General features: G+C 36.7%; 2 protein-coding genes across 5 annotated transcripts in view; both read right to left on the reverse strand.

The window, feature by feature from the left end:
• LOC103480651 (butyrophilin subfamily 2 member A2-like) overlaps positions 1 to 5,380 on the reverse strand; it is an 11,122-nt gene extending 5,742 nt beyond the window's left edge. For 2 of the 4 annotated variants that reach the window (XM_008435673.2, XM_008435671.2), the window contains exons 1-3: positions 3,551 to 5,380; positions 872 to 1,237; positions 500 to 784 (exon numbers count right to left, since the gene is read on the reverse strand). In XM_008435673.2, the coding sequence (XP_008433895.1) occupies positions 500 to 784; positions 872 to 1,237; positions 3,551 to 3,713 (814 nt within the window). In that variant the 5' untranslated portion in view covers positions 3,714 to 5,380. The remainder of the gene's footprint in view (positions 1 to 499; positions 785 to 871; positions 1,238 to 3,550) is intronic. The other 2 variants (XM_008435674.2, XM_008435672.2) reach the window with 2 other exon arrangements.
• Positions 5,381 to 7,332: 1,952 nt separating this feature from the next.
• On the reverse strand, positions 7,333 to 12,489 carry LOC103480789 (butyrophilin subfamily 2 member A2-like). The gene is made up of 10 exons (XM_017310595.1): positions 12,391 to 12,489; positions 12,180 to 12,242; positions 10,410 to 10,781; positions 10,048 to 10,329; positions 9,863 to 9,964; positions 9,717 to 9,752; positions 8,453 to 8,479; positions 8,142 to 8,165; positions 7,990 to 8,034; positions 7,333 to 7,896 (listed from the first exon to the last, which is right to left on the reverse strand). Exons 1-10 carry the CDS (start codon positions 12,452 to 12,454, stop codon positions 7,337 to 7,339), a joined length of 1,575 nt encoding a protein of 524 aa, XP_017166084.1. The 5' UTR covers positions 12,455 to 12,489; the 3' UTR covers positions 7,333 to 7,336.
• Positions 12,490 to 13,820: the final 1,331 nt, after the last annotated feature.

The following is a 13,820-nucleotide window of genomic DNA, read 5'->3' on the forward strand; positions in this document are numbered from 1 at the left end:
CTCGGCTGCGAACCGCTCCAGTGAGAGCTGCAGATCACGTTCCGATGAAGCCAACAGGACCACATCATCCGCAAAAAGCAGAGATGCGATCCTAAGGCCACCAAARCGGATCCCCTCAACACCTCGGCTGCGCCTAGAAATTCTGTCCATAAAAGTAATGAACAGAATCTGTGGTTATAAGGATAACATTTTACAATTCACCTGTTATGACATTCATGACAAGTTATAATATCTTGCTCAATGACAAGTTGTCATGACAACGACGTTGTCTTGGTTAATGTCACGTTGTCATAACAAAGACATTTTCAATAATGTCAACTTTGTATTAAAACTGTCATGATTTACCGAATGACACTTTATGACAACAGTCATAAATATTCATGAAGACTTATTCATGTTCATGACATGTGTTATGTCATGCTTATGACAGTGTCATGTCAGTTTTATTCACCCCCCTTCAAATAAAGTGTTACCAAAACTTGAGGGCAAAACCACAAACCTTCTTCTAAAGAATTTTCCAGACGCATTCTGGTCTCCTTTGGTTCCTCATTAGAGAGCCCAACAGAGCAGGAGACCTCAGAAGAACTTGAGACCAGAACCCAACTATGGACTGAATAAAAACCAGCAGAGTTTTTGCCAAACATCAGATTAGCAGGAATGAGAGCTGTTTTGCTGTCTGACCATCTCAGCTCAGGCTCTGGATGCCAGCCATCAGATTGGCAGCTCACGTTAACTTTGTTATCATCTCTCATCACTGCTGACAGGAGAGGTTTGTGTCCAGTTTCTGCAATAAGAAGAAAATTATCATTTCATTGAGGACGTAGACGTCATTCTGTTTGGTTTTGTTCTCATTCTGTTTCATGGTTCTCACCTGTCACAGTCAGACTAATAGATGCACTGTCAGAATCACGAGAGCTGCTGACAAGGCATATATATTTTCCTGCATCTTCAATTGTGGCTTTTTCCAGCTTCAGGCTGACATCACCTGCCTTTAATCCACCTGATGTTTCTTCCTTTAAGCCGAATGAGACTCGACCAGCGTACAAAGCTTTCTGGGATGAATAGTCAAAAGCTTTTTCCTTATAAAGCAGGACTGGAGTACCAAACTGATCACTCCCTTGATACCAGAGTACCTCCAAATCTTCTGCACTCTCAGACAAGGTGAGCCAGCAGGGTAAGATGGCTGTATGACCTCGCTGGACAGAGACAGTAGACTTTACTGAAACCGTGAAAGTCTCTGAAAATGAAAAGAAAAAAAAATCATAATTAGAGTCATCTTTCAGAGTCAACTTTTCATTTTGTTCTGGTATTAAATTAAGTATGTTAAGTGTTTCAAAGTAAAATGTTCCATTGATTTCAATCTGAAGTCTTTCAGTAGACCAAATGCTTTCTTGTTTCGCAAACCACTAATATTTACAATGTGTTTGGGAACTGATTTATTTGCTGTTTGAGCTGCATTTCTATATACTGCTGGTTCCAAGAGACCATGATTTTTTAGGAATGATTTTTATGTTATTAATTTAATAAAAACACACCACTTTATTATAAAGTTGATTCATTTATTTATTGACTATTTGTTATTTCATGAATGAAGGTAGAAATCATTCTTTATAGAAGAAAAAATGCGTTTTTCCTGCGGTACCCCTGCTGGCCTCTTTAGGTAACAGTTCACTGGTAATATTAGCTGCAGTTTAACGTGCAGAGCGGCGTCAAAACCTCCAAAGCACCATGGAAGATAAGTTAGCAAAACAATGTCGCAAGAAAAGACTTAATTCTTCAGGGGCAGAGAAAAGAAATAGTTAGAACAGAAAAAAATCCAAGATATAGATATGTTTGTATTTCTCTTTGTTATATGTTTATCAAAAAGATTTGTTGAGCTGCTCATAGAAAGTTAGCTTGATAGTGACTTTGAAAGGTCCAGTTCAACAGCCAAACATTCATCATCATCATCATCATCATCATCATCATCATCATCATCATCATTGCCATATAATTTCTCCAGAGTCCAGATACATAAAAAGTCTGCAGTAAAAAGATAAACAATAAAACCAAAAACTAAAAATAAAATTAACACGGCACATAATATTGTTAACTGAGTCACAAATAATTGATCACAAATACCTCAAGGTCGTTCCTCGACCTTGAGGTAAATCTGACTGTACTCATTCATTCATTCATTCATTATATTATTGCATGACACAGATAATATACACATTAATTTGTACATAAGTTTTTAGAAACACAGCTAATATATTCCACTTTAAGTAATAGTTTCATACCATTACTGCATGCCACTTAAAACTTCTGCATGATCCTTATTTTGTATCGAAAAGAAGCAGCACTGCCCACAGATGGGCAGTGTACAGTGGAATACAAAAGTTTTTTAGACAAGCTACCCTTACAGAGGAACACATACCAGATTTTCTCATCAGCATATTACATTCATCATACAGAACACACAATTTTTATAAAATGCCCCAAGTATTTAACTTCATTACATATGTTGCACATGTGCGTTGCATATGCCAGCATCTTTGTATTTGTGTGAAACTTAACTTTAAATGAGTTGATTCTCAAGGTTGGTCCTATATTTCTGAGTTTTCTTTTTGAATTCTGAATGGCATGTTTGATGACAATAATTAAAACTTCACAATGATTGACATTGTCTAGCAAAATGTTTTTACATCAGGCTACATGGCTACTGCATTAAAATATCAAGATGTTTAATAAGTATAAGCAAGTATTCTCTTAACTTTCTAAGTGTGCTCTAAATTTGTAGAAGTAATGAGTACTCCACAGTTTCTAAGTAATAATAAAAACTAAATGTTCCTGTTTTGGAAGGATTTTTTCTGGATTCTAAGTCCGTTCTAATTCCTTTTCTGGGTTGCAAATATGTGAAATATGTGAAATGTCCCGAGGGCATTAAGTCCTCGGGACATTAAGTGAAATATGAGGACATTTCACATATTTCACATATTTGCAACCCAGAAATCAACCCAGTTCACATTGTCAAGTGAGAAAGACTCACCTAGCATAAATAAAATTTGTAACTATCGCAATAAGAGAAATTAATTTAATCAAAGTATGTGTATGTATTCCATCTTAAGTCCAGTGGATTCTAGTTTTTTGTTGCTTTTACTACCATTAGATGATACATGCATGTAGGATCAAATGTAAACAGCACTGTCAGAGATGTAAAAGGTAAAGTATGGCGTTTATGACAGATGTGCAAATAAACTAATTGTCTGACTGTTGATTGTAGCAATCCACATTATTATCAGAATTACAGTGCCCCAAAACCCAATTTTGCTTAGGGCCCCATGGAGGCGTGGGTCGACCCTGATTAGGATCAGAATCAAGTTTGAGTCTACAAACAAGAAATTTGACTTTAGTCCTATAAATGATCCTAAAAATGTAAGATCTGGTGATCAAACAAAGGGTTTACCAGGAAACGCAAGTCACTTTAACGGATAAATGAAGACGTCATGCAGACATGGACTCTTAGGGGAGTACTGCGCTATAAATAATGATGTGTTGAGTCTGAACTTACCGGGAGCAGCACAGCCGGGTGAGGAAAGAAAACCCAGAAACAAAAAGTAAATCATTCGATTACCTGGGACATAAAAAAATATAAATAAGAAACTGTACGAGGTATAAGAGGATCGTGTGTCAAACCTCTTTGTAAGAGAAAAACAACAGGATTGACAACTCATGATATGATGAGATCAACTTTACAGAATGAAATCTAGGTTATATTTACCTGTTAAAGCAGCGATTGTAACTCTCGGTTTACCCATTGGGTCCCAGTGAATCAAAGGTGACATAAATATAGCCACTAAAAAAACGATGATGGGTTTTAGAGGTAATTCAAGTCCATTATTGACTTATACTTAGAAATAGACTGCTACTTTTACTTTCGATTACGGACCTCAAATATGTAACCAAACTTGTTAAGCCATCCATCCATTTTCTTAAAGGTTTTTTTTGTCTCTAGTGGCCTTCACTAAAAGAAGCTCGTGTGCAAACCAGAAGTCTGACTTTATTATAAACAGCAGGTGAATGTCTGTGTTTGATGTATTTTTTAGTTAAAATATGTTTCTCCTTCATTAGTGAAGTTACTACAGACTGGTAGAGTAATCAGAAACTGTACTCAGACAAGAGCAGTTTTACTCCAAATTGAAATTACATGAAGAAATTTTTTTTTTCTGTAAAACCACTGAAGTACCTTTTTGTTCTGGAGAGTCTCTTGTAACCAAGCATTGGTTTCAAGGGCCTTTAGGGATTAGGGCGTGTTAAAGACTTTCATCCAGACTTGTTTATTGGAGTGAACAATTGAAATATAAAGAAATGTGACATATTCTCAATTTAAAAATGTACATTTAACAAACCAAAGCCTTTGGTTGTGTGAGAGACAACCAAAACATCCTGGAACCTCTTCATTCTGATGACCAACTTGGTCACACAATGCTGTCAAATATCATCCCATTCTCATGTAAATCTTTTACAAATGTGGCACCATTTCACAGGGAGAAACTGGTTTTCCAAGAAGCATTAAAGAATTAAACAATAAAGAAATAGTCATCATGGCATTTCCTTTGATTTTGTGATACTTAATTATTTCTTTTCACATAAGAGGGATGCAGAACTCGACTACAAACGTCAACTCTGTTGCAAAATCTGCTCAAGTCAACAGAGGGCAGTGTTCCTCTACAAAGATTCTTCAACTACATATTTGGAGTTAATTTACAGGCTTTAAGAGCAGCATTTATTGTTCCGTTTTCCTTCATACGTCTACACTTATTAAAAATATCCTGCTTGTTCGTAAATATACTCAACTTATACGTGTGCTCATGGCCTTCATTACAACTTCCCACAGGAAAACGCGGCGTCCTGAAGAGACCCTGGTCTGAGGCGGAGCATGTAGCTGTGGAGACGCACCTCAAGAAGAACCTCTTGGACCTGCGCGTCCCCGCCAAGGCGGACTGTGAACGCTGCCTGGAACTCTGCCCCCTGCTGGTGAGCAACCAGCGAGACTGGAGAGCCATCAAGTTTTATGTCCACAACCGGATCCAGCTGCTGAAGAAGCAGGGGAGGAGAGAAAGTGCTGCTGCAGTTAGCTAGAGCGAAGGGAAGCTGTGAGAGAATACAGTAATGTATAAACCACCAGCAGTCGGGACAAACTGTAGAACAAGCTGAGAGCAGCGGCACCTGAAGTTTTGGGGTTTTCCAGGTCATCGCCCTGGTTATAAGGGAGTAGTGTAATAAAAGTGATTAAGCTATGAGGACAGACTGGATGCAGATAAAAACGTTCTTCTGCTCCGTTTTGGAAGCTTTTTGACAAAAGGAGGTGGAGCACAGTGAACACTTTTTATTATTTTTTTTTAAATGTCCTGTTTGCGATCTGGCAATAAAATTAAAGTAAAGAACATATGGGAGAAAGTGGGTCACTGGCAACAAAACAAGTCTGGAGTTTTACACAGAAAGCAGACAGAACTCTGTCACTTCGCTGTTGACCTAAGATAAAAACCTTAGTTTTTATTGTGTTTACTCTGTAACATAGTTTAGACTTAGATATGTGATTCTATGCATCATAATTTCAGGGATGGAAACATCTTGTCTCCTGTCCTAACATAGCATGAATTTCACTTTTTTGCCACTAGTGGCATTTATTTTTAATGAAATCCAACAGAAAGGGGATGGAAAGGAGGTGGGTGGGGAGGACATGCAACCAATGAGCCACATAGCAGAGTTGTAGTCAAGACCACCTACCCAAGACCTAGTCAACACCAGCACCCCATGCTACGTGACACAAAAAAATAAGTTTTACTTATCAAAATTGCAGAAAAAAGATCCACATTCCCATAAAACACCTAGATATTAAATACTTAGAGCTGAAATAAATTTAATCAGTAAAGATCCGTCCAGAAGAATCGGATTGTTCCTGAATGACATATAACTATATTGCACTTTGGTCACAGCGTTGTCCCATAAATGGGACACATCAGCCAACACCTCCACACAATAATTCAGCGCATGAGTGACAACTTTTTTTCATAGCAGATGCAGCATGTGTCTCCGTACAGCTAGCTTTGCTAGCATCACCTCCACAGATCTTACCTTTCTTTAAGWTTTCCTTCCAAGTGACGCTAAAAATTGGACGAAGTCCCCACCGTCTGTGAAAGCGAAGCGCTGCTTATTTTACATGTCGTCATATCTATGATTTATGCAGCGCTATTATATTACTGGCGACAGACAACTTCTCCCGCTCAGAGGAAACCACTGCGCATGTCTTGGAGCTCCGCGTGCGAGTAAAGGTGGAGCCGATGGGTGACAACAGACACTAAGTCACGTTATTGCTTAGATTTTACGGCGCCACCTTAAATCCCTGAACTTCACATTTTAACGGAAAAAAAGAGCAACGCGACTTGGATGTAATGAGCAACGCGACAGTTTTGTAGAAATGTAGTGAAGGAGGAAGTACAGATACTTACTGTAAAATGTAGTGGAGTAAAAGTATAAAGTACCCATTATTAAATCTACTTAAGTAAAGTACAGATACACGAAAATTGTACTTAAGTACAGTAACGAAGTATTTGTACTTCGTTACTTCCCACCACTGCTCAGGACAATTGATTTCAACTGATAGCTGATGAACTGATGCAGTAATATCTGAATCAGCTGCGATGAAGAAAGGAAACACCTAAAACATGGAGGTTACTGCACCTTGAGGACAAGGGTTGGGACATGCTGATCATGCAGAATAACTTGCATAGCACACAACAAACCAAAAACCAGCTTCAGCATTGATTTAACATTAAAAAAATCCAACAAGGTGAATGTTTTGTTTTCAAATACCTAGAATATTATGAAAACTATAATTTGAATATGGACAAGAATGGACATTTGAACAACAGGGAAAAAAAATAAATGAGAGGAACCTAACAAAACAGAATTCTGCAGATTTCAATGAAGAAAAAGACATCATGAGATTAATTTTTTTTAATCATACATTGTGATTTTTCTTTTCTATTTTTCTTTTTTATTTTTTTACATATTTTTATAGGAGCCAAACATCCAGTTCTCTGCAATCATACAGTTTTCCCCTTAATGAGCAGCTAAACTCCAATATATTCTGGACTGAACTGCAATTTGGGCTGGAATGTTGGGATATAGGAAAGTCTTAAACATGCAACTAAATAAAAAAAAGTTATATATATATATATATATATATATGTTAATGATATATGTATATTACATATATACACTTAATATAGAATTAAGTGTATATATACTTAACTTTCTTTCTCTGGATTCTCACCTTATGTTTCTCCACAGGTTAAGTGTTAATTGACTGATCCTGAACAGATCTCTGTAATATCTTCATAGTCCCTGGGTCACGTTTTCCAGGGTTAAAAAGTGGGAACAGTTCACCTGTGAATTTTGTTGCCAGAGATCCAATCAGACATTTCTCTTCCACATTATAGAAGGAGAGCTCTCTGTTGTCAAAGTCCAAATACACACCGACTCTTTTTGGTTTTGACTGAACATAAATGAATGTCTCTGGTTCAGTGCTAAAATGAAGAGTATCCTCCTGGTTGGGGCAAGAAGACAAGAACCAGAAACCATTTTTTGAGGATGGAGATAAAGTTTCATCATGAGGGATTTCATGTTTATCTGTAACTCCGATCCACCAGGACTTCTTGAGGAGGTCAAACTTTGCATTTGCTAAGCAAACCTCCCAGTAGTGTCGTCCAGAAGAGAAACCAGGTGATCCTCTGACTGCAGTGAGACAAGTGACTCTGTCTCCATCTGGAAACTTTGCATCAGCATTTTCTCTCAGTATAGAATCCCTCATTTTTATTAGCTGATTGCCTGTGTCCACCAGTTGAACATTCACTGATAAAGATAGAAAATTATATTTTAATTAATATAACAATGAAGTAAAATGCTAAATAAGAATAATATTAAACACAGTAAATGTAAAATTACCATAATGCTTGGATGCTTCCAATAGAGCTGCTGAGCGCCATGTTGCTGGACAGAAAAGTAAGAAAAGAAAACATCTTAGAAATGTGATTTTGTATGATAAAGATTTTGTTTTGATTATATTAACATGAGCAGCTTCAAATACTCTGTTCTACCTTTTGACAGAAGTGATTCATTCTCTGAAGGAAGACACAAATATGATATTTTAGCTGTTTTATGCAGTAAACACAACAAGAGATTTAAAATTATCTCTACCAGATTGAGGTTCATCAACAAGCTGTGCTATTGTTTTATTTATTTAAAATCTGAACACATCACTGTAAAGATATATAATAACTTTATGTATATTGCACTCCTCTCATGTCTTCAAACAAATCAAGCAAATTAAAAAAACTAAACATCCTTTAAATGCTGAATTGACTGAAATAGAAAAAGAAGTAAAAATGTATTATGTCTTCTGTTTTACCTTCAGGAATGATTGTGAATTCAGCCCCTGAAAGATAAAAGTAAAACTTTAGTAAATAATCCCAACGAATACCTCCATTGTAAATCCAGTATGAATTATTGTCATAACTGGTTTTTGTTTGAGGATGTTACACAGTGACTTATAAAACAGATCTGAATTAATTTTGCTAATTCAATTCTTACGTTGTCCAGAGATAAAATTTTAAGTCCCCATATCAAAACTGCTTTTGTCTCAAAATCCTAAATGAAATCACTTAGACCACATTTGTGGCAGTTTTGTCTGTACAGTCTGATGACAAGGTTTATGAACTATATCTACAAAATCTTTTCATAATATTTTCAAACCTTTATTGTTTTTATCTATGTTCTAATTGGATGACTTCTAAATGTAGTTGCAACCGTTTATATTTAGGAATAGCAGCGTAAAGGGCACTCAGTACATATCAATCTCTTCAAATGTTATCGATCTGTTCAAATATTTATTTTTTCAAAGATATTTAGAAACCATGTTATCATTTTTTGTTCACTTTCCAATGATTTGCTTGTTTGCCTCATTTTGTCATGAATATTCCCTGAGAAAACACAGCGAAGTTTGATTCTGTGATGTGATTAATTGTGAAAGATTGGCATTAGAGGCATATTTTTAGGGTTTATGTTAATTTGTTTGTTTGGTGTAATACCTGAAAATGACAGTGGGTGGCATTATATGTTTAAATGGCATGACAGGTAAACTCTCTGCAGGTGTGCTGATTGCGGCAGAATCAGTTTTTGACCGTCATCGTCGTTGTCACTGTTGTCTGATGTTGGTCATTGCTCTGCAGCAATTATGTGAATCATTTGGCTGTACTACGTTAACATTGGAAGTGTGCAACGCTGAAAAGTCGCATTTTGTTGGAGATCGCCACATCAATAAATGCTCTACAATCATAGAACCACAGGATCATAGAACCATTGGATATAGAAGATCCAATGAATCAACACCTGCCAGTCAGCAGAGCCCCAGAGGCTTGGGTTCATTTTGTTTTCATTGATTAGCAACAAGTCACTACAACGGGTGAAAACACTTTTACAAGGGATTTGACACGTCCTTACTGTCTTATTTAAACATCCTTAGAAATGTTGAGATAATCCCATGAGGTTTTTGTTCAGTTTTAACATATACATTTTGTTACATTTGTACTTAAGTCTGAAAACTACAAAATAAAACTGTGATTGTCCCTTTAATAGAAAACCTATAACGTTTTGTGTCTGCGTGATTTCTTTACCATCAGTTGTGTTATTTCCTGGTTTGGACTTGTTAGCTGAAATAAAAAACATATATATTACATGGTTTGAAATTAATAGTCATTACAATGTCAGCATTCTTTTAATTTCAGTTACGCATCCTCTCTGACTTGGATCAAACATTTACCTTTCTTCCTGATGAACAGGAAGTACAAGACTCCGAAAGCAACTAATACAGCTGCCAGAAGTATCCCAAAGGCCACCCATGCATCTGAGGACGATCCTGACTCTGAATAAAAAGCAAATATTGTTCTAATAAACATATTTCTGATGAAAGACCAATAAAGGAGACTTGAGAGTGAGACCACGTACCTTCTTCTAATGAATTTTTCAGACGCATTCTGGTCTCCTTTGGTTCTTCACTGAAGAGCCCAACAGAGCAGGAGACCTCAGAAGGACTGGAGACCAGAACCCAACTATGGACTGAATAAAAACCAGCAGAGTTTCTGCTAAATGACACATTAGCAGGAATGAGAGCTGTTTTGCTGTCTGACCATCTCAGCTCAGGCTCTGGATGCCACCCGTCAGATTGGCAGCTCATGTTAACTTTATCGTCTCTCATCACTGCTGACAAGAGAGGTTGGTGTCCAGTTTCTGGAATAAGAAGAAAATGATCATTTGATGTGGACGTCATTCTGTTTGGTTTTGTTCTCGTTCTGTTTCATAGTTCTCACCTGTCACACTCAGACTAATAGATGCACTATCAGAATCACGAGAGCTGCTGACAACGCATATATATTTTCCTGCATCTTCAACTGTGACATTTTCCAGCTTCAGGCTGACATCACCTGCCTTTAATCCACCTGATGTTTCTTCCTTTAAGCCGAATGAGGCTCGACCAGCGAACGAAGCTTTCTGGGATGAATAGTCGAAAGCTCTTGCCTGATAAAGCAGGACAGTAGTACCAGACTGATCACTCCCTTGATACCAGAGTACCTCCATATCTTCTGCACTCTCAGAGAAGGTGAGCCAGCAGGGTAAGATGGCTGTATGACCTCGCTGGACTGAGACATGAGACTTTACTGAAACCGTGAAAGTCTCTGAAACTGAAAAGAAAATCAAATCATGATTAGAGTCGTCTTTCAAAGTCATCTTTTCATTTTGTTCTGGTATTAGATTAAGTATGTGAAGTGTTTCAAAGTAAAATGTTCCCTTGATTTCAAGTCTGAAGTCTTTCAGTAGACCAAATGCTTTATAATTAATCATTTTCCTAAACAATAAACAATGATAGTTGCACCTCAATGCGTGGTAAACACAAAACCCATATAATATTTGTTTTGCAAACCACTAATATTTACAATGTGGTTGGGAACTGATTTATTTGCTATTTAAGCTGCATTTTCTATACTGCTGGTTATAAAAGACCATGATTTTTTTTAGTAATGACTCTTATGTTAATAAAAACACACCACTTTATTATAAAGTTGTGATTCATTTATTGATTGTCTATTTGTTATTTTATGAATGAAGGTAGAAATCATTCTTTATACGGGCAAGAAGACAAAATTTATTTCTCTTAGGGTCTCCCTAGCGGCCTCTTTAGGTAACACTTCACTCTTAATAGCTTGTGCCTACATCATACAGAACTCAACTTTTATGAAATGTCCCAAGTATTTAACTTCATTACATATGTGGCACATGTTAATGCATATGCCAGCATCTTTGTATTTGTGTGAAACTGAATCTTAACTTTAAATGAGTTGATTCTCGTGGTTGGCCCTATATATTTCTGAGTTTTTTTTTTTTATTATTCAAAATGCCGTGTTTGATAAGGTTTGATAATAATTAAAACTTCATACTGATTCATATTGTCTAGGAAAATGTTTTTACATCAGGCTACATGTCAACAGCATTAAAATATAAATATGTTAAATAAGTATAAGTATGTATTCTCTGAAATTTCTAAGTGTGCTCTAAATTTGTAGAAATAATGAGTACTCCACAGTTTCTAAGTAATAAAAACTGAATGTCCCCAGGACATTTCACATATTTGAAGACGTCGAATCAACCCAGTACCGGTCGACATTGTCAAGTGAGAAAGACTCACCTAGCATAAATGTGTACGTGTATGTATTCCATCTGAAGTCCAGTGGGTTCTAGTTTTTTGTTGCTTTTACTACCAATAGATGATACATGCATATAGGATCAAATGTAAACAGCACTGTCATAGATGTAAAAGGTAAAGTATGGCGTTTATGACAGATGTGCAAATAAACTAATCGTCTGACTGTTGATTGTAGCAATCCACAACATTACCAGAACAATAGGGCCCCAAAACCCAATTTTGCTTGACCCTGATTAGGATCAGAATCAAGTTTCAGTGTACAAACAAGAAATTTGACTTTACTCCTATAAATATGGCAAATAAATGAAGAAGTCATGCAGACATGGACTCTTAGGGGAATACTGCGCTATAAATAATGATGTCGGGAGTCTGAACTTACCGGGAGCAGCACAGCCAGGTGAGGAAAGAAAACCCAAAAACCAAAAGTAAATCATCTGATTACCTGGGATATATAAAAATATCAATAAGAAACTGTATGAGTTATAACAAGATTGTGTGTCAAACCTCTTGGTAAAAGAAAAACAAACAGGATTGACAACTCATGATATGATGAGACCAGATATATAGAATTAAATCTAGGTTATATTTACCTGTTAAAGTAGCCATTGTAACTCTCAGTTTACCCATTGGGTCCCAGTGAATCAAAGGTGACATAAATATAGCCACTAAAAAACGGTGATGATTCCTCCTGGGTTTTAGACGTAATTCAAGTCCATTATTGACTTATACTTAGAAATAGACTGCTACTTTTACTTTCGATTACGGACCTCAAATATGTAACCAAACTTGTTAAGCCATCCATCCATTTTCTTACAGGTTTTCTTTTGTCTCTCGTGGCCTTTATTTGAAAGTAGCTTGACAGGAAATAGGGTAATGAGAGAGGAGAAAGACATGCAGGAAATGTTGCCAGGCCAGGAATCAAACCTGTGACTACCGGTACAAGAACTAAGGCCTCAATACGTGGGTTGTGCTTTGCCCCTGTGTCACCCATCCATTCATTTTCTACCCCACTAAGGTACCTTGTCCCTTAGTGGGGTCGGGAGGGGTGCTGGTGTCTATCTCCAGCTAACGTTTCGGGCKAGAGGCAGGGTTCACCCTGGACAGGTCACCAGTCTGTCTCAGGGCAACACAAAGAGACAGACAGGACAAACAACCAAACACACACACACACACACACACCTTACCTTACCTTACCTTACCTTACACACACTCACACCTAGGGAGAATTTAGAGAAACCAATTAACCTAACAGTCATGTTTTTAACGTGTTAAGCCACTATTCATAAAAAAGGTGCCTTAAAGAAAATGGCGCTTGGAGCTTACAGCTTCTTCCAGTAGCTTATTTAAAGGAAGGTTACAAATGATAACTTTCTGTTAAAGGTTATCATTTAATGGAATTATAACCTTGCTTACTTTAAAAAAGTAAGCAAGGTATAATCAGTTAATTGAGTCACAAATAAACAACAACAAAACACAAAAGGAAACTCATATGTAAACCAGAAGTCTTATTTTATTATAAACAGCAGGTGAGTCTTTGTGTTTGATGTATTTTTAGTTAAAATATGTTTCTCCTTCATTAGTGAAGTTACTACAGACTGGTAAAGTAATCAGAAACTGTACTCAGACAAGAGCAGTTTTACTCCAAATTGAAATTACATGAAGAAAAAAAATGGTGCTGTGAAGTACCTGTTTGTTCTGGAGAGTCTCTTGTAACCAAGTATTGGTTTCAAGGGCCTTTAGGGATTAGGGCGTTTTAAAGACTTTCATCCAGTCTTGTTTATTGGAGTGAACAATAGAAATATAAAGAAAAGTGACATATTCTCAATATAAAAATGTACATTTAACAAACTAAAGCCTTGTTATTGTGTGAGAGACAACCAAAATATCCTGGAACCTCCTGCTCATTCTGGTGACAAACTTGGTCACACAATACAGTCAAATATAATCCCATCCTTCACATGCATGTAGATCTTTCTTACAAATGTGGCACCATTTCACAGGAAAAAAATTGTTTTCCAAG

Source organism: Poecilia reticulata, linkage group LG18, assembly GCF_000633615.1.
Source record: "Poecilia reticulata strain Guanapo linkage group LG18, Guppy_female_1.0+MT, whole genome shotgun sequence".
NCBI lineage: Eukaryota > Metazoa > Chordata > Actinopteri > Cyprinodontiformes > Poeciliidae > Poecilia > Poecilia reticulata.